The sequence below is a fragment of the Piliocolobus tephrosceles genome, chromosome 4, assembly GCF_002776525.5.
Source record: "Piliocolobus tephrosceles isolate RC106 chromosome 4, ASM277652v3, whole genome shotgun sequence".
NCBI lineage: Eukaryota > Metazoa > Chordata > Mammalia > Primates > Cercopithecidae > Piliocolobus > Piliocolobus tephrosceles.
In genome coordinates, this window is record NC_045437.1 from 139,970,065 (window position 1) to 139,997,286 (window position 27,222).

Genomic DNA, 27,222 nt, shown 5'->3' on the forward strand with positions numbered 1-27,222 from the left:
ATCCATAATGTTGTATATAGTTCCTTCTTATTGCAGGACAGAATTCTACTGTATGACTATGCCATCACTTATCCATCCTCCCATTGATGGACACCAAGGCTGTTTCCAGTTTATTTGGGGTTTTTTTGCTACTAAAAATAAAAGCTACTATGAATATTCTTGTACAAATTGTTTGTGAATATATGTTTTCTTTTCTCTTGAATAAATACTTAGGGCTGGGCACAGTGGCTCACGCCTGTAATCCCAGCACTTAGGGAGGCCGAGGTGGGTGGATCACCTGAGGTCAGGAGTTCGAGACCAGCCTGGGCAACATGGTGAAACTCCATCTCTACTAAAAATACAAAAATTAGCCGAGTATGGTGGCAGGTGTCTGTAATTCCAGCTACTCGAGAGGCTGAGGGAGGAGAATCGCTTGAACCTGGGAGGCGGAGGTTGCAGTGAGCCGAGATGGTACCACTGCACTCCAGCCTTGGTGACAGATCAAAGCTCTGTCTCAAAAAAGTAAAAAAATACATAAACTTAGGAGCAGAATTACTAAACATGTCTGGTTTTAAAAAGAACCGTCAGACTTTTTCCCTTTACGTTCATACCACAATGTAGGAGAGTTCTAGTTGCTCCACAATGTTGCCACCATTTGATGTAAATGGTCTTCTGAATTTAGCCATTCTGGTGGGTGTGTAATGGTAATTAATTGTGGTTTTATTTTGCATTCCCATTGTGACAAATAAGTTGGACACCTTTTCAATTACTTATGGCCATTTACATATCTTCTTTTTTTAAAAAAAATTGAGAAACTTAAGGATGAAAAATCTGTTTTTATTTTTATTTTTAGAAATGGGGTCTTACTTTGTCAGCCAGGCCGGAGTGCAGTGATGTGATCATAGCTCACTGCAGCCTTGAACTCCTGGCCTCAAGTGATCCTTCCACTGCAGCCTCCCAAAATGTTGGGATTACAGGTGTGAGCCACTGCACCCAGCCTATATGTCTTCTTTTGTGACATATCTGTCTAAATATTTTGGTCATTTCTATTGGGTGTCTTTTTTTGTATTAACTAGTTGTAGAAAGTATACATCTTAGGTATTAGTCCTTTTTCAGAGACGTGTTTGCAAATACTCTCTCCCAGTCTGTGGCTTGCCTATTCACTTTCTTTTTTTTTTTTTTTTTGAGACAGAGTCTTGCTCTGTCATCCAGGCTGGAGTGCAGTGGTGTGATCTTGGCTCACTGCAACCTCCACCTCCCGGGTTAGGTGATTCTCCTGCCTCAGTCTGCTGAGTAGCTGGGACTACAGGCATGCACCACCACACTCAGCTAATTTTTGTGTTTTAGTGGAGATGGGGTTTCACCATGTTAGCCAGGCTGGTCTCGAACTCCTAACCTCAGGTGATCCGCCCACTTTAGCCTCCTAAAGTGCTGGGATTACAGGTGTGAGCCACCATGCCCAGCTTTAATCACTTTCCTAGTCATGTTTTTTGATAAGCATAAGCTTTTTGTTTTAATCAAATATAACTTAGTATCTCATATACCAAATCTGTATTAGTTTGCTAGGGCTGCCATAACAAAGTACTAAAAACTGGCTTAACCAACAGGAATTTATTGTCTTACAGTTCTGGAGACTAGGCCTCCAGGATTAATATGTTAGCAGGTTGATTCCTTCTGAGGCTGTGAGAGAATCTGGTCCATGCCTGTCATCTAGGTTCTAGTGGTTTGCTGGTAATCTTTAGCATTCCTTGACTTGTAGGCACATCACTCTGATCTCTGCCTTCATCTTTCCTTGGTGTTCTCCTAATGTGCATGCCTCTGTGTCCAAATTTCCTCTAATTATAAGGACACCAGTCGTACTGGATGGGGCCTACCCTAATGGTATCATTTATTGTTTATTGAAAACATTTTCCTTTTCTAGGGCCCTTGCATTTCCATATAAATTTTTAAATCAGCCTGCCAATTTCTGCAAAAACATAAGCCTATGTTTGGGATTGTGTTGAAAATAGGTCAATTTGAGAAGAACTGACATCTTACAAATACTGAGTTTTCCAATCTATGAGCACAATATATGTCTCCATTTAACTATCTTCTTTAATTTCAGCAATGTTTTAAGGTTTTGGTGTACAAGTCTTACACAACCTTTCTTACATTTATTACTAAGAATTGTGTGATTTGAGCCGGGCGCGGTGGCTCAAGCCTGTAATCCCAGCACTTTGGGAGGCTGAGACGGGCGGATCACAAGGTCAGGAGATCGAGACCATCCTGGCTAACACGGTGAAACCCCGTCTCTACTAAAAATACAAAAAACTAGCCGGGCGAGGTGGCAGGCGCCTGTAGTCCCAGTTACTCGGGAGGCTGAGGCAGGAGAATGGCGTAAACCCGGGAGGCGGAGCTTGCAGTGAGCTGAGATCCGGCCACTGCACTCCAGCCCGGGCGACAGAGCAAGACTCTGTCTCAAAAAAAAAAAAAGAATTGTGTGATTTGTTGCTATTTTTTAAAAAGTGTCTTTTCCAATTGTTGCAGTTAATATAGAAATACAGTTGGGTTTTGTGTCTCAACCCTGTATCCTGTGACCTTGCTAAATTCACTCAGTACTTCTAGTAATTATTTTGTAGATTTCTGCAATGATCTATGTAAACAATAATTTCACCTGTGAACAGAGACCATTTCATTTATTTATTTCCAATCTTTATGCCTATTTCTTCTTGCCTAACTGAACTGGTGAGGACCATGAGTACTACATTAAATAGAAGTGGTAAGAGAAGACACTTTTATCTTATTCTCAAACTGGTGGGAAATGCATGCAGTATTTCCCCATTAGGTTTATTAGCTGGAGATTTTTGGAGCTAACTTTGATCAGACTGAGGGAGTTGCCTTCTAAATTTTTAAAGAATTTTCACCATAAATTGGTGTTGAATTTCATCAATGCTTTTCCTGCACCATACAGTTTTCTCATTTACTATGTTAATGTGAATTCACTGGTTGATTTTCAAATAAACCAAGATTTCATTCCTGGGGTAAACCTAACTTAGTCATGATATATTACATATAGTTATTTATAAATTATATATACAGATATATTTATAAATATGTGTGTGTTTGTATATACATATATGAACGCACATGTATATCTTGGGTTTTGTGTCTGTATTAATGAGGAATAGTGGCCTTTTCTGTAACATTTTTGTCCGGTTTCTTCTGGCATTATAAAATTTGTTTGGAAAATGTTGTCTCTTCCTCTATATTTTGAAAGCATTTGTGTGACAATGCTCTTTTTTTTCCCTTAAATGTTTGATACAATTCTCTGGTGAAGTGATCAGGTCCTGGTGTTTTCTCTGTGGGATTTGTTTGTCTTTAGTTTCACAGCTTGTTATTTTGGAATAACTTCAGATAGACAGAAAAGTTCCAAAGACAGTTCTTGTGTACTTTTCATCCAGCTTCGCCTCATCATGTTAACACCTTACATAGCCATAGTATGTTTCTTTTTTTTTTGAGACAAAGTCTTGCTCTGTTGACCAGGCTGGAGTGCAGTGGCACAAACTTGGCTCACTGCAACCTCCGTCTCCTGGGTTCAAGCAATTCTCCTGCCTCAGCTTCTTGAGTATCTGGGATTACAGGTGCACGCCACCATGTCCAGCTAATGTTTGTATATTTTTAGTAGAGACAGGGTTTCACTATGTTGGCCAGGCTGGTCTCGAACTCTAGACCTTGTGATCCACCCACTTGGCCTCCCAAAGTGCTGGGATTGTAGGTGTGAGCCACCACACCCAGCCTCTTTGTTTTTTTTTTTTTTTAGATAGAATCTGGCTCTGTCACCCAGGCTAGAAAGCAGTGACACGATCTCAGCTCCCTGCAACCTCCACCTCCTGGGTTCAAGTGATTCTCCTGCCCCAGCCTCCTGAGTAGCTGGGATTACAGGCGCCTACCACCACGCCTGGCTAATTTTTGTATTTTCGCAGAGACAGAGTTTCATCATGTTGGCCAGGCTGGTCTTGAACTCCTGACTTCAGGTTGGTCTGCCTGCCTTAGCTTCCCAAAGTGGTGGGATTACAGGTGTGAGCCGCCATGCCCGGCCTAGTATGTTTTTCAAAACTAAAAAATTGGCCAGGCGTGGTGGCTCATGCCTATAATCCCAGCACTTTGGGAAGCCAAGGTAGATGGATTGCTTGAGCTCAGGAGTCCAAGACCAGCCTGAGTAACATGGTGAAACCCCAGCTCTACACAAAATACAAAAATTAGCCAGGTGTGGTGGCATACACCTGTAGTTCCAGCAACTCAGAAGGCTGAAGTGGGAGAATCACTTGAGCCTAGGAGCTGGAGGTTGCAGTGAGCTGAGATTGAGCCCCTACACTCCAGCATGGGTGACAGAGTAGTGAGACGCTGTCTCAAAACAAAAAATTAAAAACAAAAAACAAACAAAAAAAAAACTTAAGAAATTAACATAGGTACCATACTATTAACTCAATTAAGTCTTTATTTGGATTTCACCTTTTTTTCCTGTCCTTTTTTCTGTTTCAGAATTCAGGCTAGGCTTCCACATGACACTTAGTTGTAATGTCTCCCAGTCTCCTCCAGTCTGTGACAGCTGATTGGTCTTGCCTTGTTTTTCATGCTGTGGTAGGTTTTAAAAGTACCAGTCAGGTGTTTTCATAGAATGTTGCTCAACTGGGTTTTTCTGATGTTATCACAGATTAGACTGGGGTTAAGGATTTGAGGAACAATATCACAAGAGGAAGTGCCCTTCTCATCACTTCGTATCAGAAATCTGAGTATCACTGATGATGTTAACTTTGATTACTTCGTTAAGGGAGTGTCTTCCAGGTTTCTCCTTTGGGAAGTCATAATTTTTCTCTTCCTATGCTCTGTTCTTTGGAAGCAAGTTGATAAGTTCAGTCTATAATCAATAGGATGGGAATTAACCTCTACCTCTTAAAGGGGAAAGTATCTACATACATTATGTGAAAGTTTTCTACAAGGAAAAAGGAAGTTTTATCCCTTCTTTCTCACTTGTTTGATTTTTATTTATTAAATTATTAATTTATATCCCTACAGTTTCATTGATATTTATTCTTTGAGCCATAATCTACTATTCTGTGGGTTCTCTTTTCACTCTCTTGATAGTAATCTTTGATGCACAAAAGTTTTGAATTTTGTATATTTGGTTTTTTAAAGTGTATGTAGTTAGAATGAGTATTCTCTAATCTGGTGGTGCAGGATGCTACTTTTTCATTTTATTGTTCATATCTTCTATATCCTTACTAATTATTTGTCTGATAACTCATCGATAATTGAAAGAAATGTGTTAAATCTTCCACTGTGACTATGGGTTTATTCTTACGTGAAGATCTGCTTTATCACAATAATGCTTTTTGCCATCAAGTCTGCTTTGTCTGATGTTAATGTGGCTAAAACACATTTCTTTCTTTTTTTTTTTTTTTAAGACGGAGTCTCGCTCTGTCACCCAGGCTGGTGTGCAGTGACGCGATCTCGGCTCACTGCAACTTCCACCTCCTAAGCGATTCTCCTGCCTCAGCGTCCCATGTAGCTGGGACTGCAGGCGCCCCCCACCACGCCCGGCTAATATTTTTGTATTTTTAGTAGAGATGGGGTTTCACCGTGTTAGCCAGGATGGTCTCAATCTCCTGACCTCGTGATCTGCCCGCCTTGGGCTCCCAAAGTGCTGGGATTACAGGCGTGAGCCACCACGCCTGTCTAAAACACATTTCTTTTGGATAGTATTTCTTTCTCTCTTTCTCTTTTTCTTTCTTTTTTTGAGACAGGGTCTCTTTTGCTCAGTTGGAGTGCAGTTGCATGATAATAGCTCACTGCAACCTCAAACTCCTGACCTCAAGTGATCCTCCCGCCTCTGGGATTACAGGCATGAGCCACCGTGTCAGACAATTTCTTTATTTTATTTCTGTGCCACATATTTTAGGGGCGCTGCTTATGAACAGCACAGAACTGAAATTATTTTCGTCCAATCCACAAGTCTTTTTTTTTTTTAGACAGAGTCTTGCTCTTTTGCCCAGGCTGGAGTGAAGTGGCTGGATCTCAGCTCACTGCAAGCCCTCCCGGATTCATGCCGTTCTCCTGCCTCAGCCTCCCGAGTAGCTGGGACTACAGGCGCCCGCCACCACGCCCGGCTAATTTTTTGTATTTTTAGTAGAGACGGGGGTTTCACCATGTTAGCCAGGATGGCCTCGATCTCCTGACCTCGTGATCCGCCCACCTCGGCCTCCCAAAGTGCTGGGATTATAGGCGTGAACCACCGCACCCGGCCCAATCCACAAGTCTTTATCTTTAAACTGGTGAGTCCTGTCTAAATGCAAATATTAGTTACTGTGATAACTGGTATGTTTGAAAGTAATTATACCACTTTATTTTATACGCTTGTGTTTCTTTTTCATCCTTCCTGTCATCTAGTGGATTGATCGTGTTTTAGGACTTAGTCACGTGCTTACCATTTCTCTGCTCACTAGTGCTGCTTAGATTCTATAATTTCTTTCTGGGTCCTTCCTGAAGTATGTTCTTTGTCATTTTTTCAGGGGTCAGTAGAAAACTCTCTTAATATTTATTTGTCTGAAAATCAATGTATTGTGCTCTCACTCCTTGAAGACATTTTTCCATTATTGCCGGAAAGTGTCGACATTAGTAGTGTTGGGCATTGTCATTTTATTCTCCATATCTTTTAACTTCTCTCTCATATTTTCCATCTCTTTAACTCTCTGAGATGCATTATGGGCACTTTTAGCTCACTAATCCTCTCTTCAGGTATGTCTCATGTCCTATTAACCTGTTCATTCCGATTTTAAAAGGAGGATTATTTTGATAAAATATGTACATGTGCAGAAAAGTGTGAAACACACAGGTGTACAACTAACTTAAATATTGTAAAGTGAACATCGATGTAACAATCACCCAGGTCTAGCAACAGAATTTTTCCAGCTACCCTAGAAGCATTTGATGGGGCCCTTTACATTCACAACCCCCTCCCCACTCCCAAAGTTACCACTATTCCAACTTTTATATTAAATCTTTTCTTCCATCAGGAAACATTTGCCTTCCTTTGCTTACCATTATGTTTCTGAGATGCATTCACATCGTTGCATGAAACTATAGTTCATTGTTGCTATGTCTAATGCCACGTTTCTCTGCGTTTTGGCTATTCTTAGTCCTTTTCATTTCCATATCACTGTATGATTTAATTTATGGAAAGAACAAAAACAGGCAAAAATATAGAATTTTATATGAAGGATTTCTTTTCGTTTTCTTTTTTTCTTTTGAGATGGAGTCCTGCTGTGTCGCTCAGGCTGAGTGCAGTGGTATAATCTCAGCTTACTGCAACCTCCGCCTCCTGGGTTCGAGCGATTCTCATGCCTTAGCCTCCCAAGTAGCTGGGATTACAGGCACATACCACCATGCCTGGCTAATTTTGGTATTTTTAGTAGAGATGGGGTTTCACCATGTTGGCCAGGATGGTCTCGAACTCCTGACCTCAAGTGATCTGCCCACCTCAGCCCCTCAGACTGCTGGGATTACAGGTGTGAGCCACTACGCCCAGCCTATATGAAGGATTTCTTATGATTTATTTCATGTAATCTCAAATTACATGAAAGGTGAGTGATTTGCTTTTTCAGGATCCAAATTTTACTTCTTAAATAAAGCAGCATGATACAGAACAATCCATATAGTATGATTCCATTAAAACAAAGACATGCCTATGTGGGTGTGCATCTATATACACATGCACATATTTATCCATTCAAATAATTCCACAATTCTAGAAGGACAAAATTGTCATCAGTGGTTACCTCTGGTGTGTAGGAATGGCAGAGACAGGAAGGTAGGAAGGGGTACATATGTGCAAGGGAGGGCTATGTGGGCACTTTCACATTTTACTCCTTGCTTCTTATTATTATTATTTTATTTTTACAATGAGCATTCTTTTTTTTTTTTTTTACAATACCAGAAAAAGTCACACTCTCAGAAGAAGAAAGGATTTGTTTTGGGTGCAGTGGTCTCCCCACCAGGCTCCTTTTCGTACCCGGTGGCTACAGTTACCTTCCAGAGCACAGCAGAACCAACCCAAGGCAATCGGAGTCCTTTTGTCTACTTTTCAGACTCTTGAATGGCTGCTCCTCAGCACATGGAAACCTGGCTTTCAATGGCAGCCCCCAAATTCAAGAGAAAACACCAATTGCAAGCAATTCTAAAAGTCAGGCCATTGGGCCCTTGGGACCCAGAAGGGGAGTGAAACTCCAGAGCAAAAGGAAAATACAGTCATTATCCCATGCACCCTGGGAATGGGCTGGACTCCTGACCTTCCACATTGCTCCCAGAGAGAGAGGCAGGGAGAGCTCTACAGCAATGAGAGGCTTTCCTTCAGGCTTCAGCTTTACTGACCCCCAGTGACATCTTAGCAGCCAGCTTCTCATGCTGCATCTAGTGCACAAACAACTTTTCCAGCCTAGAGCAGCAGTTGCATGAAACCTACCATTGACTGAGCTCTTATTATAAATGTGTCCTGCACTGTGTTCACAACAAACCCATAAAGGAGGTTTTATACTTGTCCTCATCTTACAGATGGAGAAATAGAGGCTCAGAGATGTGAAATGATTTGCTCAAGTTCACCCGGCTAGCAGTGGCAGAGTTAGAACCCAGTCCAGCCAGTCTGACTCCAAAGCCTACACTCAGCTTCCAAACTCCAAGGCAGGGCACCACAATCAGATGATTTCAGAGCGAGTGGGCATTGACCACCCAGTGCAGAGAAAACAGACATCCACTGGAATCAGATTTCCATTTGGTCTCTGCCCCTGGACAAGTCACTTCCTCCTTTTGAGCCTAAATATCCACATCTGTAAAATGGGGACAACAATATCTTGCTCTCAGGGTTGTTGTGAGAATTAGAAATAAGATATGTAGAGAACCTACCACCAGCCCAAGCACTGAGGCACTCAATATAAAGCTGCCATCATCATCATCATCATCACCACCACCACCACCACTTTAAGCTGCCTGCTCAAAATGGACAGTGGAAAGAAGGAATCTTAATAAGCACCCCACTTTGCACCTGTCCTGTAAGGTGCCCAGCAGGCAGCCCCTTCTCTCCATTCCCATGGCCTCATCCCTTGCAGGCTTCCTGGCTTCTGGCATTTTCCTTCTCCAATATACGCCCCACACAGCACCCAGCAAGACCCAGCACTAAAACCTTCCCCTTTTCCTTAGTGAGGTCCAACCCACACTGGCCCTCACCGGCTCCTCTAGCACAGCCCTCTCCCTTCTGCAGAACACCCTGCACCCGTGCTCAGTTCCACATTTTTGCACATGCTGGTCCACTTTCCAAGAATACCCTCCCCCTCACACCCCCTTCTCTTCATGGACTCTCACACCTCCTCCAAGGTCCCACTCAAATCCTCCAGGAAGCTTCTGGAATCCCATCCCACACCTAGGGTGAGGGACTCCTTCCTCTGCCCCACAACACTTTGTTCCTCAATTGTCAATAAGCATGCTTTAGGGAAAATTATGATGCTTTCATGCTCTATAAATCTGTCTTCCCTACTGTCTTTTCCTCCTCGAGGCCCGGGCCTGGCACAGTGTCTAGCACACAGTCAGTGCTTAGGAAGTGTTTAGAGCATGAATAGATGAAGACCAACTGCCTCTCAGTAAAAGGAACATTTTCTAATTATTTGAGTTATTCACAGGAAGATGGGATGCCAGTGAGCAGCACCCTGTCACTGGGGGAGTGTACACTGCAGGAGCAGGGAAGAGCAGAGGTGTGGATGTGGACTCCTAATGACACAAACCATGGAAAATTTATGCTGGAATCACCTGGAGTACTGATTGCTATTTATTTTATTTTATTATTTTGTTTTTTAGAAGGAGTCTCACTCTGTTGTCCAGGCTGGGGTGCAGTGGCGCAATCTCGGCTCACTGCAACCTCTGCCTCCCAGTTCAAGTGATTCTCCTGTTTCAGCCTCCTAAGTAGCTGGGATTACAGGCATGCACCACCATGTCTGGCTAATTTTTGTATTTTTAGTAAAGACGGGGTTCCACTATTTTGGCTAGGCTGGTCTCAAGCTCCTGACCTCAGGTGATCCTCCCACCTTGGCCTCCCAAAGTGCTGGGATTACAGGCATGAGCCACCACACCCGGCCCTGGTTGCTATTAGTAATACAGATTCCTCGACTTAGGAGACTCTGATGCTGCAAGTCTGGGATAGTCCAGTCATCTGTATTCAGAACAACATCCCCAGGTAATTTTGAAGCACAACCATGTTTTGGGACTACTGAACTTTGTGACCTCTGAGGCCATTTGCAATCAGGTTTTGTGTGTGAAGGCCCTTCTTAAACTGTGAAGTGCTGTCCGCAAGTCTTGGTTCCGGATGTTACCAGGCCCCCAAGACTGGGGAACTGAAGATGCAGGCTTGGGCTACAGCTCCTCGGACTCTGGGAGGTTACGGACCCAGCCCTGGGCCACTCTGTTGAAGCTGGGTCTGAGGCGGAGGAGTTCCAAGCCACTGAGGGGCTCCGGGATGAAGGGGGTGCCTGGCCTGGGAAAAGTGCCCCCAACGAGGGGTCCTCCAAATGGCACCGGGGTCCTGGAGAAAGAGAGCAGCAGGAGAGGTGGGCTGTGTGGAACAGGGACAGCAGTACACTGACATGTGGGTCATCATGTATGGGCCCCTCCCTGCTGCTCTCTGAGCCTCAGTTTTCCCTTCTATACAGCAAGATTCTGTACATCTTTTTTTTTTTTTTTTTTTTTTTTTGAGATGGAGTCTTGCTCTGTCGCCCAGGTTGGAGTGCAGTAGTGTGATCTCGGCTCACTGCAACCTCTGCCTCCCAGGTTCAAGCAATTCTCCTGCCTCAGCCTCCTGAGTAGCTGGGATTACGGGTGTGTGCCACCACACCTGGCTAATTTTTATATTTTTAGTAGAGATGGGGTTTCACCATGTTGGCCAAGCTAGTCTCGAACTCCTGACCTCATGATCCGCCCACCTTGGCCTCCCAAAGTGCTGGGATTGCAGGCATAAGCCACCGCGTCCAGCGATTCTGTACCTCTTAAGAGGTTTTTTCAACTTTGCCCATTTCCAAGTCTGCGCCTACGTGGGTGGCTCGTTGCTTAGCAATAGAAATGAAGCTGATAGAGTCAGAATTGACTTGTCCTAGGCAAGACTCTAGACTCCCCTTCAGTAAGCTCCCCTTAGGACAAAAGGCCCAAAACTAGAGAGAGAAGAGAGCATTAGAAAGAGCACTGAAAATCAGGGGGAAAATGCAGATTACAACAGACATGACATTTCCTCTCCAGGACACTGGCACAATGAAATCATTTGATAACGGGGCAAAGTTGGTGAGGTGGCGGGGAAAAGTTTCACAGCGTGCTGCTGGTTAGAGGGTAAGCCAGTGCTGCCACCACAGAAGGCAATGTGGCAGGATCTTTGTAACCTGAAATGTGTGAGCTATGTCACCCCGCATCTCCACGTCCGAGCATATGGCTTAGGGAAGCACAGGCGCGTAGGCACTGGGATGCAGACCTCAGCAGCACATTAGTGACAAATCAGAAACCACCCATATGTCCACTAGCAGAGAAATGGGCAAGACAGATAGAGTATGTTCACACGATAGAAAACTATACAGCAGGCTGGGCACAATGGCTTACGCCTGTAATCCCAACAATTTGGGACGTCGAGGCGGGCCGATCACCTGAGGTCAGGAGTTCGAGACCAGGCCTGGCCCACATGGTGAAACCCCATCTCTAGTAAAAACACAAAAATTAGCTGGGCATGGTGGTGGGTGACTGTAATCCCAGCTACTTGGGAGGCTGAGGCAGGAGAATTGCTTGAACCTGAGAGGCAGAGGTTACAGTGCACTGACATTGGGCCATTGCCTGGGCCACAAAAGTGAAACTCTGCCCCACCCCGCCAAAAAAAAAAAAAAAAAAGAAAAAGAAAACTAGACAGCAGCTTAAAAGGAACTAGAGCTGTACGTATTAGTATGGTAGATTTCAAAAGGATAATGTTGAGTAAAAAAAGCAAGTTAATAGAATTAAACGCAAAGTATTAAAACACACACACACACACACACACACACACACACAAACATCATTCCCCCTACAGGCATGCAGTTGCCCACACAAAATGTTCTGAGCCCATACAGGCCAGCCTGACAACCATGTTACCTTTGGGAAGGCAACTGGGATTGAAGGATGGTGAGCAAAGGGGCTCTGCATTTATTTGCCTAACATTTTTTAAAAGAGAACCTATGTATGTGATTTTAATAATACTGTTTTGTTTTGTTTTGTTTTGAGACAGGGTCTTGCTCTGTCACTCAGGCTAGAGTGTAGTAGAATGATCTCGGCACACCGCAACCTCCGCCTCCCAGGTTCAAGCGATTCTCCCACCTCAGCCTCCTGAGTAGCTGGGATTTTAAGTGTGTGCCAACAAGCCCAGCTAATTTTTGTATTTTTAGTAGAAACGAGGTTTCACCATGTTGGCCAGGCTGGTCTTGAACTTCTGACCTCAAGTGATCTGCCTGCCTTGGCCTCCCAAAGTGGGATTACAGGCATGAGCCACCACACCTGGCCTTAATACTGTTTGTTAATTTTAAGAAAAATAAAAATCATTGCGTTGTTTTTCCAGCAGCCTGGGACCAGTGGGAAGAGGATAGTGCTTGCCTCTGGGGTGGAAAGACAAACCTCAGGCCAGGGCCTGGGTCCCAGCCAGGAAAGCATTTCTGCCTGGACCACCCCAGTTTTGGTGGCAACAGCCAGGCCTCACAGGAACAGGCTGGGTGGTGTCCAAGCCATGCAAGGCCCACAGTCAGGCCCTTGACCGGGAGCCCAGGGCCCTGGAAGCTGAGCACATCTTGGCCACCCAAACTGCTGTTTCTCTTCTCTATGCCTCAGTTGCTCTTTCTCCCTCAGAAGAGGTCTGGGTGCAGGGCTCCCTAAGACCCTCTTTCTGCTGGTGGGAATGTGCCTTGCTCTCATACTGGAGGCATGAGATCAGTGGGAGATGCAACCTGAGTGGCCCAGCCTGGAAGCTGCCTGCCAGGACTGAATGTCTGCTGCAGGTTTCAAATGGCTGGGCACGCAGGGTCTGAGGGCTCAGGAGGGGATAGGGCAGTCCTGCCTGGCGGGGAACTCCAGAATGTCTGTTAATGGCTTGTGACTCACACAGCGCCTGCTAGGCCCAATTCTTCCCATCAGGACCCTCTCTGCCTATTCAGATATTTGAGGGCAGTCACATCCCTCCGGAGCTGTCTCTTCTCAAGGCGGATCACCCCCAGTTCCTTCAGCCTTTCCTCCTCAGTTCTAATTTTCCAGGCCTAGCTAGGCTCTGGCGCCCACCCGTCTGTCTTAGACAGACACAGTCTCCACGTGTGGTCTGAGCAAATGCCAGAAGAGCAGGACCGTGGCGTCCTCTCTGTGGACTCCCCTTTTCCTCACTAAATGCAGTCCAAGCCAGAGGAGCATATTCAGAAATAGCACCAGACCGAGGAAGCCAATGCAGTTAACATGCACCCCTCAGCCCAAGGCCTTCCTCCAGTGCCAAACTTCTGTCTTGATTCCTATGGTTTGTTTTCAGGCCTCCAGCGCAGGATGGTAAATATATCCCTTTTAAGCTCTCCCCTGTCCAAACCTCATCTCAGCTGTAAATAATAATCATAATAGGCCGGGGGCAGTGGCTCATGCCTGTAATCCCAGCACTTTGGGAGGCCGAGGCCGGTGAATCACGAGTTCAGGAGTTCGAGACCAGCCTGGCCAACATAGTGAAACCCCTGTCTCTACTAAAAATACAAAAAATTGGCGGGGCGCAGTGGCTTACACCTGTAATCCCAGCACTTTGGGAGGCTGAGGCGGGAGGATCACAAGGTCAGGAGATTGAGACCATCCTGGCTAACACAGTGAAACCCTGTCTCTATTAAAAATACAAAAAAATTAGCCAGGTGTGGTGGCGGGCACCTGTAGCCCCAGCTACTCAGGAGGCTGAGGCAGGAGAATGGCGTGAACCTGGGAGGTAGAGCTTACAGTGAGCCGAGATCACGCCACTGCACTCCAGCCTGGGCGACAGAGCGAGACTCTGTCTCAAACAAAAAAAAAAAGCCTAGGCTGAGGCAGGAGAATCCCTTGAACCCAGGAGGAGGAGGTTGCAGTGAGCCGAGATTGTGCCATTGCACTCCAGCCCAGCCAACAGTGCAAGACTCCGTCTCAAATAATAATGATGATGATGATGATAATAATAATAATAAGTTATTGTTTGTTGAAAGTTTCTTACTTGCCAGAAGTAATAATGATAATAATAATAATAATAGTTATTGTTTGTTGAAAGTTTCTTACTTGCCAGAAACTTTACCTATGGCTTCTCATGTCATCCCCACAGCAACCTTATGAAGTAGGTACTATAAACCCCTCATTTTACAGGTGGGGCAATGGAGGCTCAGAGAGGTTAAGTCACTCGCCCAAGGTCACACGGGCAGGCCTAGGGTCTGCATTTAAGTCCACGTGGAGGCCCCATGCTCTAAACCAATACAGGCCACTGCTGTGTGGCCCTCACTCTGGCGTCCAATGTTTCACTGCCACTCTCCACTTCGCGGCATCCTCAGAGCTACCTTGTTGGCCTCTTCTAGGCCATTGGTGAAAGGAAAAGCTGAGCTGGCCTCAAACTGCTGAAATCTGGGGACTCCTCAGAGAAGAACACAAACCTAGATATTTTTCATCAAAGAGGTAGCACACAGCAGCCATGGGGAACAAGGTACTGGTCTCTGGAGTCAGACAAACCCAGACCAGAACCCCAGCCCTGCCGGTGCTTCCCTGTTTTGTGACTTTGGCCGGGTTGTTCATATTCCTGAGCCACAGCCTCTTCATCTGCACAGCAGGAAAACTCATAGCACCCGCCCACCACGTCCTGGAGAGGATCCAAGATGTGCGGCACCTTCACTCTTCATTTCTCCCACGTTTACTGAGCACCTACTAGGTGCGGAGGCGCTGTTCTAGCCAGAGCTCAAAGAGTAGAAAGCGCTGGGGACAGAGCCTGGCCTGCAGAAAGTGCTCAGGAAACGCAGGCTGCCGCTGTGGCTGTGACTGGCTTCCCACCCCTCCCGGTCTGTCCCCGGGCTGCCCGCCCCGCCTTACTTGTTGAAATTTCGGTAGTCGTTGGGGCTGGGGGTGTGACTTCGACCATCGCTCTGGTAGTCCCGGTAGCTGACGAACTCCTGCCAGGGGCAGCGGTAGCCCTTGGGGATGGCGGTGTGGTTGAACTTCTCTGGCGGGACGCCCTTCAGCGGCTCCGCATAGCCTAGGGGCGGAGGGGAAGGGGGCGCCTCGGTTCTTCCACCCTCAGCCCCCACCCCCACTTCGCCCCACCCCCATTCCGCGGACGCGGTTGGAGGAGGGAAGATCCGAGTAAGGGGAGAGGAGTGGGGGAATAGGATGCCACAGTTGCTCCAGCACAGGAGACCCCTTCCCGTCCCAGGAAACTCGGAGGACTGCAGTGAGGAAGCCACGAGTTCGCGGCGCGGGTTGCAGTCTTGGCCTTGGCTGACTCGCTGTGTGACCTGGGGCGCGGCGGCGTGTGTGTTGGAGAAGGGGGCGGACTAGCTTTCTGGGTGCTCTTCCTGCCCCATGGGAAGCACACCCATGCTTCAGTCCCCCAAGCCCTGGTCCCGGGACCCGAGGAGGCCACTCACCTGGCGCCAGGGCGCTGGGGTTGGGGACGCACCCAGCTGGGGCGGCTGCAGAGTGGGCGCCCTCGGGACCCCCGAGTGAGGCCCCGGGTGAGGCCCGGAAGATGTGGAGCTCCGAGCGGTAGTTCTGCCCCTCGGGGCCATTGGCATTGGCAACCTGGGCACAGGGGCGGGCTCTCAGAGGCCACCGACGACCTCCCGCCCCCAGCCGCCTTCCCCTTCTCCCAGCTTCCCTTCCAGGGAGCTCCCCTCCACGCTCACCGTCCCCGACTCCGCTGTTCCAGTCACCTTCCTCTTGGCGCTTCCGGCCAGCATCTGGGAGCGAGGGGGTAGAATAAACCGCAGAGAGGCTCAGCGGGGCAGGGGACCAGGGTTTTCCCTCCACCAAAAAAAAGAGGGGGGGGGAAGGCAAGAATCCTAACGCCCATCATCGGGGAACAGGGATGAGTTACTAGTTTACAGCGCTAAACCCAGTGCCTGGGACGGAGAAATACTCGATATATGTTAATTGCTATTGTAATGCTGAGTCTGGGCAAGATACTTAATTTCCCTGAGCCTCAATGTCCTTCTCTATAGAATGAGGATGATGGTGATGAAGGTCTCTTCCTCAGAAGAATCTATGAGCATTAAATGAGATACCTGCCAAGTGCTTAGCTAGCACTGACTTAGGCACATAGCAAGGGCGGGTGTTTTGCCATCTTTAGTTTTCTGCCACATCACTCCCTCTCAGTTGCCTCCTGTCTGGCCCAGAAATTAAGTGGAGGATGGATGGAATAGCCCTGGCTTCCTTAGAAGTATCTGGAGCTGCCTGCTGCCTTTCTGAAACCGAGGGAAGAACCATTCTTGCCTTTCTTCTCCACCAGCAGGTTATTCCATGGCCTTTCCTTCCTCCAGTGGGAAGAAGAAAAAAAGGCATTCTACATTTTCCATCTTAGATCAGGCCCAAGTCTAAACCAGATCCTGCCTGCTGCAAATTTAGCCTGGAATGCATGCCTGTCTTCGCATTTTTTTTTCTTTTTCTTTTTGTAGGAGCCAGAGTCCCTTCACTCAACGGCTTACCCTCAACCCCCGGATCTACTTTGTTCACTTTGTTCTGTAGCCAGGGTGAGATACCTAAAAAAATAACACTTTTCAAGGATCACACAGAAAGGCAGGAGCTTAATCTGATGGGAACATCACAGTCTTCAGCCTGGCTTACCGTTTGGCTTTAGGCTAACCACTGGCTCTCTGTCATCCTCAGTTTCCCCATGAGCACGATGGTGGCTTACTCACCGCCCGCTGGCTGGCTGCTAACTCGAAAGTGAACTTCTGCACACGGCGCTGCCTTTTCTGGAAGAGGAGGGACCCTCTGTTGTTGCGTAGTGACAGCTCCTCCATCATCAGGTCCTGGGGCACGCTCAGCTTCTTGCCCAGGTCCAGCGTAGGGACTGCCAGGAAAGGCCAGAGTGTATCCCCCATACACTCCGGACCCCACCTCTCAAGGCACCTCCTCAGCATGGCATGCTGTGTGTAAGAATGCCCGTTTCTCCCCAAGCTTGCTGACACCAGGTGTCATGATTCTTTGGAATCTTTGCCCACCTGATGGGCAAAAAATGACACCTTAGAGTTTAATTTGCATGTGTTTGTCGCTCAGTGAAGTTTAGCACTGTTTCAGAAGTTCTTTGGCCATTTTTATTTATTGCATGAATTCCCTGTGCAGGTCTTTGCCCATAATGGTGGAGGTAGTGAGAAATGGTCAGATTCTAGCTATGTTTTAAAGGTAAGCCATGGATATGGTCAATAATCGAGAGAGGGGTTGAGGATGACCGCAGGGCTTCTGGCCTGAGCCACTAGAAGGATAGAGCAGCAGCTCACTGAGATGGGGAAGGCAAAGGGAGGAGAAAGTTCTGGGAAAGATCAGGAGTTCAGTTTTAGACATGTGTTCTTTTAACTTTAAAATAACCTTTTATTATTATAAAAAAACATATATGGGCCGGGCGCGGTGGCTTATGCCTGTAATCCCAGCACTTTGGGAAGCCGAGGCAGGCGCATCACCTGAGGTCAAGGATTTGAGACCAGCCTGGCCAACATGGCGAAACCCCACCTCTACTAAAAGTAGAAAAATTAGCTGGGCATGGGTGGCACGTGCCTGTAATCCCAGCCACTCCAGAGGCTGAGGCAGGAGAATCACTTGAACCCAGGAGATGGAGGTTGCAGTGAGCTGAGATTGCATTGCTGCACTCCAGCCTGGGTAACAGAGTGATTCTCCATCAACAACAACAACAACAATGAAAAGACTATATGGGCCCTGAGGAAAGTTGGAAAATACAGATATCAGACAAAAAAGAGAAAAATACCATTATCTATCGCCCAGAGACTGCCACTATTAACACCTTGGTGTATGTCCTGTCATATCTTTTTCAATGACTATATTCGTACGAGGTTTTAACCAAAACAAAATCATAGCATACATGTTTTGTAACTTTTGTTTTGTTTTGTTTTTTATGATGGAGTCTCACTCTGTTGCCCAGGCTAGAGTGCAATGGCACAATCTCGACTCACTGCAACCTCTGCCTCCCGGGTTCAAGCAGTTCTCCTGCCTTAGCCTCCTGAAGTAGCTGGATTACAGGCACACACCAGCACACCTGGCTAACTTTTGTATTTTTAGTAGAGATGGGGTTTCACCATGTTGACCAGGCTGGTCTCAAACTCCTGACCTCGTGATCCGCCCGCCTCGGCCTCCCTAAGTGCTGGGATTACAGGCGTGAGCCACCGCGCCCAGCCTGTAACTTGTTTTTATCACTTAAAGATCTCCAGCTTTCCAAGTGAACAAATTTTTGTTTTACCTAATATCTAGTCCATATCCACACTCTGCTAATTATCTCCAAAACTGGGCATATTAAATTTGAGGAGACTTGTAGGCATCTAAGTGGTGGTGCTGAGGAGAGAGATAGATGTGTGAATCTGGAGAAAACTGACCTGAAGGTGAAATTTTGAGCATCATGAGCTTTTACTGGTATTTACTGGTATTTTTTGTTGTTTTTCAATAAAGAACATTACATTTATTTCTTTTTGCATAGTTGGAACTACTCTTTATAGCTATTTAGAGGATTTTCAGGGTGATGACTGTTCTTAGCAGTTTGTGCTTTTCCCACTAGCCAAATGCAAACTTTCACATTTGGCCAACAAAGGAAGCCTTTTGCAGGACAGAGGGGAGAGAATGGTGAGGACCTTGGCAGGTGAGAGCCCTGTGTGGGCAGCATGGCCTGCCTGGTCCATCTCTAAAATCAGATACACATATGTTCATATTCCAGCTCCATAAATGGTACTTTAAGCTGGGAGGCTGGATGAGATCACAAAGAAATGAGAATAGGTAAAGAGGACCAGAGACAGAGCCTGGGGCCTCCAACATTTACAGTGAGGCGGTGAGGATGAACTAAGCCAGGAGCCTGGGTAGGAGCAGCCCACAACATAGGACGAAACTAAAGAGGATGGCATCCTGGAAATAAATGATGAAAGCATTTCAGGTATGATAGAGAGACTAACAGAGCCAAATGCTGCTGATGTGTCAAGGAAGATGAGAGCTGAAAATTGACTATTATATTTAGTAACACAAGGTCATTGGTAATTTTCACCAAAGCAGTTTCTATGGAGTGTTTGGGTGTGAAAGCCTAACTGGAGAGGGTTCAAGAGAAAATGAACAGAGGAACAAGTTTAACCACACCATGAGGAAACGATAAGCCAAATCCAGGACACAGGACATTCTACAGGACAACGGGCCTGGTTTTTCGAACAAGTGAGTGGCATGGAAAAAAGGGGCAGAGGGCTTGCTTCAGATTAGAGATTTAGAAGCCATAGCAACCAAATAAAAACTGTGGCCCTTGTTTGGATGCTGATGAAAACAAACCAGAAAACTGAAGAAGGTTGAATACAGACCGCTTATTAAATGGTATTAAATCATTAGTGCTAATTTTGTTCAGTGTGCTAATATCTTTGTGACATGTAAGGAAACATCCTTTTACTATTTTGATGTATTCTGAAGTATTTGCGGGGTGAAATAACATGCTTTTTGGCATTAGCTTTGAAATTTAGGAATGAAGGAGGGACCATGTACTCCCTACTTGTATGTGTGTTTGGAAATTGACTAATAAAATGTCAAAAAGAGAGAAAGAGAGGATTGGTAAGAAAAATATAGGCAACTGCTTGGAAGAGTTGGGCTTTAAAGGATCTTGGCTACAGACAGCTGTGGGATCAAGAGGGGTTTGTTTGTTTGTTTGTAAAGAGGGAGAATACGGGAACATTTGAACAATGCAGTAGAGAGGGGGAGAATTGCTGCAGGAATGTCCTTGAGCAGGAGTGATAGGAGAGCTGCGTTTCCAGAGCCCAGCCAGAGGAGTTGGCACCAGGCAGGTGTGAGGAAAGTTCATCCACCATATCAGAAAGGAAAACCACAAACACGGGCGTAGATGCAAGCAAGTAGACAGATGTGGCAGAGGATGCTTGCAGATGTTCTCTTCTGGTTACTCTATTTTTCTCAGTGGAATAAGAAACAAGGTCTTTAGCTGATAATGAAGTTGTGCAAGGAGGTATTGAAGGTTTGAGGAGAGGTGGTGCCAAAGTCATTAAGAGAGTAGCATGAGAGAGTGAATGAACTAGGGAGATGGACATGGCTACCGAGCAGCACTGGGGTCACTCGGGTGCTGTGATTCATGCCAGTCAATGGAATCCTGAATAGCTGTCTAAAAAGGACACTGATTTTTTTTTTTTTTTTATTCTTTCAACAAAGACATAAAGGGCACTTTCTATGTTCTAAGAACAGAAAGAAACCCACTTATAGGCTGGGCGCAGTGGCTCACACCTGTAATCCCAGCACTTTGGGAGGCGGAGGCGGGTGGATCACTTGAGGTCAGGAGTTCGAGACCAACCTGGCCAACGTGGCAAAACCCCGTCTCTACGAAAAATACAAAAATTAGCTGGGCATGGTGGCGTGTGCCTGTAATTCAGCTACTTGGGAGGCTGAGGCACAAGAATCGCTTGAAGCTGGAGGTGAAGGTTGCAATGAGCTGAGATCATGTCACTGTGCTCCAGTCTGGGCCACAGAGCAAGACTCTGTCTCAAAAAAAATAAAAAAAGAAATCCAGTATAAATGAAATTAATTCCCCTCCAATTGCAGGGAAAGTAAGATTCAGAAGAATAGGTATTTTAAGGTCCCATTTGTATTATATAGTATATAAATATTATATATGTGTGTGTGTGTGTATATATATATATATATATATATTTTTTTTTATTTTTTTTTTTTTTGAGACAGAGTTTTGCGCTGTTGCCCAGGCTGGAGTGCAGTGGTGCAATCTCGGCTCACTGCAACCTCTGCCTCCTGGGTTCTGGTGATTCTCCTGCCTCAAACTCCCAAGTAACTGGGACTACGGGTATGAGCCACCATGCCTGGCTAATTTTTGTATTTTTAGTAGAGATGGGGTTTCACCATGTTGGCTAGGCTGGTGCCAAACTCCTGACCTCAAGTGATCTGCCTGCCTCGGCCTCCCAAAGTGTTGGGATTGCAGGTGTGAGCCACCACGCCCGGCCCCCATTTATATATTAAAAAATAAGTATGTGTTTTTGCATGCATTGAAAAATCTGCAAGGAGACATGCCAAGGAGACATGTCACCATAGCAAACATCTACAAGGAGACATGTCACCATAGCAGTGACCATGGGACATATAAAGGAGGAGGGTTAGAAATTGTTTACACTGTTTTGTTGTTACTGTTTTTAATGAGAAAGTGTACTGCCTACTTAAAAATACAAAAGAATAGTTATACCTAAATACATAATAAAGCACCCTCAGCATCATATTCTCAAATACTGTACAGATGAGCTGAGCTCAATATTGTTCTTTTTTTTTTGTTTTTTTTTTTTTTTTGTTTTTTTTTTTAAGATGGAGTTTCGTTCTTGTTGCCCAGGCTGGAGTGCAATGGCGCGATCTCGGCTCACTGCAACCTCCGCCTCCCAGGTTCAAGTGATTCTCCTGCCTCAGCCTCCTGAGTAGCTGGGATTACAGGCATGTGCCACCACACCTGGCTAATTTTGTATTTTTAATAGAGATAGGGTTTCTCCACGTTGGTCAGGCTGGTCTCAAGCTCCCAGCCTCAGGTGATCTGCTTGCCTCCATCTCCCAAAGTGCTGGGATTACAGGCGTGAGCCACCTCCCCCAGACGAACTCAATTAAAAAAAAAAAAAAAAAAAAAGAGCAGCTGCAGTGGCTCACAACTATAATCCTAGCACTTGCGGAGGCCAAGGTGGGTGGATTGCTTGGGCCCAGGAGTTCGAGACCAGGCTGGGCAATATAGCAAGCTCTTGTCTCTAATAAAAAATAAAAAAAGATAAAACCTATTTGACTGAGTAATTCTATTTCTAGGAATTTATTCTCAGGGAAAAAGTTGAATAAATATGTCCAAAGATATATGTATAAGAATGTTTATTGCAGTGGGGTTTAAAATTGTGAAAACTGGGACTCAGTCTTCTGGTGGATGCTGCCCAGATGCCCCTTATTAGCAGCTAATAGTTCAAACTGCCACCTTCTACAAAGAACTGCCAGTGGAATGGATGCTGCCACAGCGCCCTTGCCGCAGGTGGGGTGAATTTTGTGGAGGAATTCATGCTCGAGAGCTCCCCACAGGCTCACACTGAACCTGGACAGCCCCTGAGCCCACATCCTCGCTCAGCAATACCCCACCCTAGGCTGCATTCCTGCTTCTCTCCCGAGAGCACTCTCTCAATAAGTCAGTTGCACAAGGCTCCTCTGGTTCTGCCCTGAAGGATCTCACCCCAGACAACCCTCATGACCACCATCAGGGGATGTTTAAATACACATGGCGTGTGCAAACAGCGGAATGATGGTAAGCACAGGGAAGGAAGGTGTGAGATAAATCATACTAGGATGGAATGCTGCTAAATGAAAAAAAAAAAAAGCCGAAGAACATAGCATATAGTATTTAGCCCATGTGTATGCATGTTTATATAAAGACATTCATATATGAACAGAAGAAGAATTTACATAAATATGTTAACAGTGGTTATCTCCAGACGGTTCCATCATGATACACTTTCACTTTCAAAGCCGTTCATGTCTGTTTTGTCTGAATTAAACAAATTTTTTTAACGTATGCCAAGTCAATGGCAAATGGATATTTTTTTAAAAAGTGATGTATTATCATTGTAACCATATAATAAGGAAATAGCTCTGGAGACAAAGAGATCTGGAGTCAAATTGCAGCTCTACCACCTACCAGATGTGACCACCTGCTCTTCCCAGCCTCAATATTCTCATTCCCAAAATGAGGATAATATCTAACTTACAGAGTTGTGCTGGGGATGAAATGACACAAAGCGTAAAGGCTACTTTTCTCTTAGCAAAGTATCTGCCACCTAGTAAACATGCAATGATGGTAAACATTTTTATAACTTTTACTTTACAGTGGCTGTCTTTAGGTGGTGAGATTATAAGATTTATTTTTTCTTCATACTTTTCTTTTGTTTCAAAATTGTCTTTAGTCAGTACCTTAGCAATAATCAACAAGTTATATATTTCAAATCTCGCGTCAATGATGTCTCTCCATATTTGGAGGTCTGTAGTTAACTCCCCAAGAGAAAAGAGAATGCATTGCCTGACCCTTCTAGTTAGAGCGTCAATACGCATAGAATGTGCATATTTTAGCTACGAAATCAGGGTGGGAGAAGAAACTGGACATCAACAAGAGGAGGCAAGAACACAAAAAATAGGTTAAAAGGATGCCACATATAAAGTCATGAAATATGATTGACTCCTTAGCACGCTGAAGGCAAATGCACAAGTCCTACCTCAGGTCCCCTGAGTCAGAATCCTCAGGAGTAGATGCTGGGCATCTGCCTAACCATCATGCCTAACCAACATCAAATCATTATGATTCACAATAAAGCTGGAGAGCTCTGACTTAGTTGATTTTTTTTTTTTTTTTTTTTTTTTTAGAGACAGAGTCTCACTCTGTCACCCAGGCTGGAGTGCAGTGGCACAACCATAGCTCACTATAGCCTCCAACTCCTAGGCTCAAACGATCCTCCTGTGTCAGCCTCCTAAGCAGCTGGGACCACAGGCATGTGCCACCATGCCTGGCTAATTTTTTTGTGTGTGTGTGAGATGGAGTCTCACCATGTTGCCCAGGCTGGTCTCAAACTCCTGGGCTCAAGCAATCCTTCCACCTCAGCCTCCCACAGTGCTAGGATTACAGGCATTAGCCTCTGTGTCCAGCCCCTAAATTAATTTTTTAAATACCTGAAATCCTGTAAAGTAGACCAAATACACAGATTCCAAAATTGTATCAAGAGTTCCTGAAGAGGTCTTATAAAATTGATAAAAATGAATTTAAACTTTTTAAATGAAATGATAAAAATGATTTACTCATTGGATAAATCAGCTTTTAAGTAAAAAGTTTTGTATCCAAACGGGCAGCCTGCTATTCCCACCCTGCTCCATTCTCTCCATTTCCCTGTCTGAGCCATGGGGCCCAGCCATCCTGGGCCATCCAGAGGCCTCGGTGAACCCCAAGGAGCAATAAGCAAGGGCAAGTATGTGCAGAGCTTGCAGCCACAGGTAGAGCTGGAACTGGGACCGGAGTCTTCAGAGCTTAATTTGGGGCTGAGGTGAGGCCTTAGATAAAGCCAGGGCCAGGGTCATTTTAGAGCCAACGCCCAGCCTGGGACACTCAGCCTCAGCTCCTGGGTCTGTGGACAGATGGGCAAGACCCCTCCCGGTGCCTCAGGAAGCTTCCCAGCGAGGCACATTCCACAGGCACTCCCTCAGGGCTGGCCTGGAGCTCAAACCTGTCTGCCCAGGCCTGGGGCCAGCAGGCCAGGGTGAGAGCAGCCTGGGAGCGAGGAAAAGATGGAGTCTGAGGAAGGCATGAGGCTAGAAACACCTTACCTGGTTCAGTGAAGTTCCCCATGGCAGCCATCACTGGCCCCTTCTGCTCCTTGGGGATCATCCTGTGGAGGAGAGACCCCCATAAATGGACCAGGCTGCCTCCATTTCTCCCCAGACCTCCTTCCAGTCCCTGGTTCACCCTGCCCCGGTCCTGAACAGCTTTAGACCAGCCCAAAATCACAAGCAAGGGATATCTGAGCTGGAAGGGCCTTCAGGGTCTCCGTGCAGAGGAGACTGAGGCCCAGGGAACGAGAGGGAGGTGCTCAAGTTTGCACAAATCTATTTTCATGTTGCTAGGGAAGCACTGTCTCTTCAGGGGTGGTTTCTAGGGGCTTTCCCAGCTCAGGCATCCTGATCAGAGGGAGAGTAGGTGCCAGGGGCATCCGGGTGGGGCAGGCAAAGGTCTCAGGCACTACTGTCATCTGTTGACCCAGGAGAGTCCTATTCCAAGACCGAAAGAGGTTGGAGGTTTAAGTTCGGGGAGAGGGAGCATGGGCTAGGCTGGGGCTACAATGGGGTCTGTGAGGCTGGTGTGCCCCTCTCATCCCTGGCACTTGGCCCTGAGGCTTGAGGGCACAGGCTGGTCCAACCAAGCAGAGAGAACCATCCCCCATCTTCCCCACCTCCCCATTCCTGGGCTAGCTTCTGTGGTGTTCTCTTCTCCCTCATCCCTTCTCTCCCTCCTGTTCCATCCCGCGATTTGTATCTCATGGCACTTCCAAGGAATCTTGGAAGATATCTGCAAATAAAATGAGGTCCAGAGCCCTTCACTTGCTCTCTGGAGAAGAGGCAGAGCCCTTGAGCTCCTTGACTGACCACCCAGCCTGGTACCCTTCTCCTTTGCCTCCGGGTTTTTCTATACTCCTTCCTTTGGAAAACAATCTGCCTTCATCTGTATCCCCAACACCCGCAAGAGGCCCTCGGTCTGTGGGCACTCATTGTGCAACTGGAGTCTAGTGGGTGTCCCTGACTTTCTCTGTAACTGCAAAGAAGTAGCTCTGCAGCTCTGCACCTCAGCTCCCCCTTCTGTAACATTAGAGGGCTAGGCTAAATCACGGAGATACATGAATGGGCTTTAGGGTGTTCACAAACCCCCTAAAACTGTATGTAAACATGAGTGTGTCTACATGCATTTGGGGTGAGGGTCATGGGATGACTGAGAATGCCTCGATCATGACCGTTTAGGATTCTACAGTCCACAGATCTGTTTCTTGATAAACACACCCTTTACAGAAATTCACAGACGCTGGGAAGGGTCTCTCATTTTACAGACAGAGAAGCTGCTTCCCTCAACTGCGTAAAAATCCCAAAGTCCTGAGCAGAGCCATTACCTATTCCCCACCTTTAATCCTAGCCACACCCTCCCCATTTAATGCAGGGTAACCTAGAGCTTAGAGTTCCTCTCCTCCCAAACCAGGATCTAGGCTTTCATGGGGTTCCAAACTCCCTGGATCTACTGCAGGGCCCTTCCTCTCCTGGAGAAGGAGCTCTGGGGATTGGCTCGTCTTCTCTGCCCACTCCCCCGAGTTCCCCAAGCTCCCCTAGGATGCTGGTACCTGAGAGGGTGGGACCACAGTGGGCAGGAGGGAATCTTAGACCCCCAAGATTAACACCTCTGTCGGGAAGCTGAGAGTTGCGTGGTGTCCCTGTGGGCAGTCAGCGGTCAGCAGTCAGTAGGCAGCGAGCAGGGTGTCCCCTGCAGCTAGCTCTGGCTTCAGCTGATGAGAATCATTCCTGCCTTGCCATGGGTCACAGCCTTATTTCGGGCTGCAATAGGAGCTGGAGCCAGATGCTAAAAGCACCAGACCCTAGGGAAGACAGGTGCCCTGGCAACAGGCCTTTGCAGACAGAGGGCTTGCACCCACGTGTACACACACACTCACATATGCACGCACCAAAGTCACCTGGAAATGTCGAGGGTCAGCTGCTGGTAGCTTCCGCTTGTTAACTGTTAAATCCTTAGTGCCAAGAATGGTGCCTGACAGGAACTCAGTAGATATTTGCCAGATGAATGAATGGATGGATAGATAGATGGATGGATGAATGAAATGCTCCTCAATATCTTTGCTTCACTTATCCTTTTCTTCCTTCCTTTTTTCTCTCCTGCCTTTCTTCTTCTGTCTCCTTCCTGCCTGCCTTCTTTTCTCCCTTCCTCCCTCCCTCTACCTTCTCACATTCCCTGAGCCTCTCTCTAAGGACTGAAAATAAATAAGGCACGGCTCTGTCTTCAAGGAGCTCAGCCAGGTCAGATTCAGATGGGTAAACAAGCTTTGGGGAAGGCTCTAGGAGAGCCGAGGGGAGGGAGTTACCAGCTCAGTCTGGGGTAGGGGGTGAGAAGGCTTCCCAGAGGAGGATACACTGGAGTTGAGCCTTGAAGGATGAGTGGGAGTTCACTGGGCAGAGAAGGGGCATGGCAGGCAGTGGACATGTCACTTATAAAGATGGTAGGGGGTTGGCAAGTAGAGCCATTGCTGAGGGCAGTGCTGAGAGATTAGCCCAGACAGTGGGGGCAGGGGCCAGATCCCAGCAGGCTTTCAAAAGGAAACTGTTTATAAAGAGTTGCTGACGAGATCAAAGTGGTGAAATGGAGTGATCTGATTGGCATTTTCCAAAGATATCTTT

The 27,222-nt window shown here is 46.4% G+C and overlaps 1 protein-coding gene across 2 annotated transcripts; it reads right to left on the reverse strand.

Moving 5' to 3' along the window:
* Positions 1-7,881: 7,881 nt before the first annotated feature.
* MYOZ3 (myozenin 3) lies at positions 7,882-26,747 on the reverse strand. 2 transcript variants are annotated; one of them, XM_023227069.2, is made up of 7 exons: positions 26,505-26,747; positions 24,601-24,662; positions 16,935-17,089; positions 15,924-15,977; positions 15,666-15,819; positions 15,112-15,274; positions 7,882-10,579 (listed from the first exon to the last, which is right to left on the reverse strand). In XM_023227069.2, exons 2-7 carry the CDS (start codon positions 24,659-24,661, stop codon positions 10,411-10,413), a joined length of 756 nt encoding a protein of 251 aa, XP_023082837.1. In that variant the 5' UTR covers position 24,662; positions 26,505-26,747; the 3' UTR covers positions 7,882-10,410. The 2 variants fall into 2 exon arrangements, with proteins under 2 accessions (XP_023082837.1, XP_023082838.1); XM_023227070.3 differs by lacking the exon at positions 26,505-26,747 and adding an exon at positions 26,157-26,333.
* Between the last annotated feature and the right edge of the window lie 475 nt (positions 26,748-27,222).

Excerpts from the sequence above, each read along its gene's own strand:
- MYOZ3 (XM_023227069.2), bottom strand. The coding sequence starts at position 24,661 with ATGATCCCCAAGGAGCAGAAGGGGCCAGTGATGGCTGCCATGGGGAAC. Across the intron at positions 17,090-24,600 it reads GGGGAACTTCACTGAACCAG|TCCCTACGCTGGACCTGGGC; the intron begins GTAAGGTGTTTC and ends CTTTCCTGGCAG. Across the intron at positions 10,580-15,111 it reads GACTACCGAAATTTCAACAA|GACCCCGGTGCCATTTGGAG; the intron begins GTAAGGCGGGGC and ends CTCTTTCTCCAG.